At 29.1% G+C, this 4,270-nt stretch overlaps 1 protein-coding gene and 1 long non-coding RNA gene across 3 annotated transcripts in view; one reads left to right on the forward strand and one right to left on the reverse strand.

Moving 5' to 3' along the window:
• Positions 1-4,270, reverse strand: part of LOC136796026 (uncharacterized) — a 23,394-nt gene that overhangs the window by 9,423 nt on the left and 9,701 nt on the right. The gene's annotated exons all lie outside the window — the stretch shown is intronic.
• Positions 1-4,270, forward strand: part of LOC106686342 (scavenger receptor class B member 1) — a 19,410-nt gene that overhangs the window by 5,244 nt on the left and 9,896 nt on the right. The window contains exon 2 of one of the 2 annotated variants that reach the window (XM_014429577.3): positions 1,157-1,238. In XM_014429577.3, the coding sequence (XP_014285063.1) occupies positions 1,157-1,238 (82 nt within the window). Of the gene's footprint in view, positions 1-1,156; positions 1,239-3,638; positions 3,705-4,270 lie in introns of those variants that run through there. The other variant, XM_067048466.1, reaches the window with a different exon arrangement.

Here is a 4,270-nt window from a genome sequence, read left to right on the forward strand (position 1 = left end):
TATATATATATATATATATATATTTGTTTTTTTTTAATCTGTTTCTTCACGGAACGGCCTTAACGACCACGCGAATATCATTATTTTCCCTTCCTATTATACCCCTTTCTTCTTCTTTCTTTCTTCCCACCTCTTCCTCATTCTTTCCGATTGTTCCTTCCTTCTTTCTTCGGTCTACGAGACACCCTTTCACGCACCTCTCCCTCACAAGGACCTCAATTTCTTTTAGTCTTCTCCCATAGCCATCCCTATGGAAACAGTCTTGGTCTGTTATTTTCTGTCTCTAGGTTTCTTTCCTCATCTGTTTGATGTACCCTCAGCACTCTTGTATCCTCTAATTTTATAGAAGATTTTTAACTTTTTATTTATATAGAAAATGAAAAAAAAAAAAAAAAAAAAACGTTAACCTCAGAATCGTTGTTTAAATATCAAGTTGAACATTATCACTAATTCTATTTCGATAATTTTTTTTTAGGGGAGTGGTTTGTTTCAATCATTCTTTTATTAAAGTCCACCCACTTCTTTCTGTCACGCATATATAAACGTATTGTCTTAGATTTGTCGAGGATTAGTTTAAAAATGATTTAGTATAACTTTTATCAAATTTCATACACTAATACGCATGCGCAAACGTATTTTAATATTTAAATGTGAATTAATTACGCATATTCCTTCCTTTATTTCCTAATAACTCATATGTCTACGTTTCGAAGTGTGATTTTCTTCATCTTTAGAACTAAAGAGTGCTGTTAAGTTTTACTTTTGCATATCGTCGTATTTCATACAAAGATCAACTATCCATATTTGGTCCTTTTTTTAAAAAAACATTGTTATCAGGTATTAAATCAATGAACGATTATAGCCTTACGACATACTAAAAATGTTTAAAAACAGTAATATGTAGATGATGGGGTAAAAATAGCACCGAAACGTACCATAAGGAATTAGAAAATAAAGGAAGCAGTATGCTCGTTTTATTCAAATACATTATATTTATCCTTACATACATAGTAAATAAATTTAAATATTCTATAAATAAATATTCAAATCATATTAATTTAATAAATGTAATACAAATAAGGTAGTTCTGAACAATATATCCAGGAAATGTTTATTTATATCTTGAAATATTTAAAAATAAAAATGGATATTCCAGGTTGCTACAGAAAAGGATCCCAACAAGAAATTATCTATAGACAGAATAGCCTGCAAATGTAAAGCCTGTTACACATCACCATGTAAGTATTATATTGTATAATTGTAATATGTAAGTATTATATTTTATAATACTCTAATACAATGATGGTAATAATGATTATTGATGATAAACATATGGTATCACTATGCAGTTGTTCACTGTCACGTAGCTAATCACTACTGTAACAGTAGCTTAGGATGTTGAACAAGTGTAAGAGATCTATTATCTTTAAATAATTATCTAAACCAATCTAATTTTTATTTATTTTGTTGATACATATAAAACATGGTCAGCTCGTTTTCTGGTCGCTTTTCGTAAACTCAGCACTAGACATTACGTGATTACAAATTATCTATTTTTCATCGGATTGAAGTAATTAAGATCTCCTTTAAAACTGTTTCTGGCGGTGTTTAGATAAAAGCTATCTATAATGTACTCTATTAGAGTACAGTAAAGATTATCTCGTTATCACTAGTAGTTTGCTATCAGTAAGGTCAACACCACGGAAATTATTAGAGCATTAAAATGATTGAGAATCAGCGGTATCATTTTTTATTTTTATATATTTTAATGATAAATGTTAAATCATATATTGGAGTTTTTTTTAATATACTGCCAAACTCTTACTACTTAATTCTTCGTTGATTTCTTTTGCACTGATTATTCTCCGTTCAACAGGGCTCAGAGCTACTAACCCTAGCGGGTATACCTCAGGGATCAAAATTCGCACCATTATTGTATATAACATATACATACGAAAGTCTAAAAAGTATTATATTTACAGCTACCTATGCTGACGACACAGCTATAATTACTAGACATCATAATGAAAAATAGGCCTCGCTTAATTTACAAAAATTACTTGCGTAGCCTTTTCTAGTTAAGTCCAATCTGGTCTTCCAAATGAAGTTCAAAATGGAAGACCAGTCAACGAAGGTCTTGTGTTTAGTATAAGAGCCCAAGAGGAGAATAAAGGCAGTTATCTCACCCCAATTTTGTATTACTTTAATGAAAACTGTGTATAATTAATTGTCAAAATTGATGAGTCTCCCAAGTATAGGTAGGGAGAATAAAAAATGGCTGCTGTTTCAAAGCGATAAAAAAAACTAATTTTTCATTCGGAGCTCTTTATCTTAAAAAGTAGGAACAACACAAGAAAACCTAAGAGAACGTCATTTAAAGAAGAGTAAATTTGCTAAAATATGAGCCATAATAGAGTTATTTACGTTCAATAGTTCTCGAGATATAGCTTTTTAAAAAGCAACATTTCATAAAAATGTTGTATGGGACGTACTGAAAGATCAGTAGTAAGTGAATTTATTTTGAAAAATTTATATCTCAAAAACTATTTGACGTACAGAGGTCTATTAGCACTGAAATTAAAGCTAGTTTAATGAGCTATAAAGTAGTTTATGATGTTTATCAATAGCAATAGTTTACATGAAATTTGCTAAAATAAATTGATTTATAGTTGTTCAGACATATTTCCATTTGCCAAATTTATATTCATATGTGAATATCATAAAAACTACTACCCCTACGAATATAAGTGTCATAAACTACTTTATAGAAAGTTAAATTTTCTTCTTTATTTTGAGTGTTGGTACACATATCTGCATCTCATTGTTCTAGAGATCTATTTTCTCAAAAATCCAACATTTGATACGAACAACTAGAAATTAACATTTTGTGAGTTTATTTTGTCAAATATCATAAAAACTACTACTCCTACAAAGATAAACATTATTAACTATCATAGTTAATTTAACTAGCTTTAATTTGAGCGCTGGCAGACATCTGTACGTCAAATGGTTTCTGAAATGAAGTTTTTCATAAATCAAACTTACTGTCCGAACAACTATAAATCAATTTATTTTAGCAAATATCATGAAAACTACTATTCTTACGAAGGTAAAGATCATTAACTTCTTTATAGTCCATTAAACTAGCTTTGATTTGAGTGCTAATAGACATCTGTACGTCACATAGTTCCTGAGATATAGATTTCTCAAAATAAATTAACTAACTACTTATCTATCAGTAGATTTTTAATATATTTTGCTTTTTAAAAAGCTATATCTCGAGAACTATTGGACGTAAATAGCTCTTTTAGGGCTAATATTTCAGCAAATTTACCCTTCTTTAAATAATGTTCTCTTAAATTTTCTGTTGTTGTTGGTAGTTTTTAAGATATAGAGCCCCGAATTAAAAATCAATTTTTTTTTAAGGTTTTGAAACAGCCGCCATTTTTTAATCCCCCTACCTATACTTGGTAGACTCATCAATTTTTACTAGTAATTATACATAGTTTTTATTGAAGTAATCAAAAATTTGGGTGAGATTACTGCCTTTTTTTCTTCCCGGCTCTTGTACTATATCAGATCCTCTCAGTGACGCATAGCGCACGCAATCTACGCGGCAGACAGCAGTCTCCAGTATCTGGCCGAATAAATGGCATGTTTCATTACAACTCCACAAATATTTACTGTTAAATCTACAATGGAATGTAAGTATCCGTTCGTGTCATCAAGAATGGATTAGAACCTGAATCATAACATTTAGTTGCGTAGTGATGTACGATACTTGGAACATTTCGAAAGTTCAGATGTTCTGAAGATGGCAAATTAGTGACCTATTTATATAATAAAAATTTATGTTTTGGAGCTGAACCTGTAACCAAACCTCTTTGAGGAACATTTACTTCTGTCTCTCTGTATGTTAGTGACTTTTATTAGTCAAGATTAACTAAACTTGTATAACTAAAATATAAATTAAAACAATTCATAAGTTATTTATAATACAATATTATGTTATTTATAAATAACATGACATTGTATTATTTATTTTTACACTTTAGGTTTATCATTTTTATGTAAAACTTTAAATATGTATATAAGCATTAATTGCTGCTTCTTGTTAATTATCTTTGGTTCATTTTTGTGTATTTCATTAGAAGTTAGGTTACCTTATGATAGTTGGTTTTAGTTTATTTGTTTCCTTTTTATTCATTTTTTTAAACATTTAATTCAAATATTATTAAATGTATATGATATATTAAACGTTATAGTTATA

The sequence above is a fragment of the Halyomorpha halys genome, unplaced genomic scaffold (assembly GCF_000696795.3).
Source record: "Halyomorpha halys isolate HHAL.00 unplaced genomic scaffold, Hhal_1.1 Scaffold810.1, whole genome shotgun sequence".
Taxonomy (NCBI): domain Eukaryota; kingdom Metazoa; phylum Arthropoda; class Insecta; order Hemiptera; family Pentatomidae; genus Halyomorpha; species Halyomorpha halys.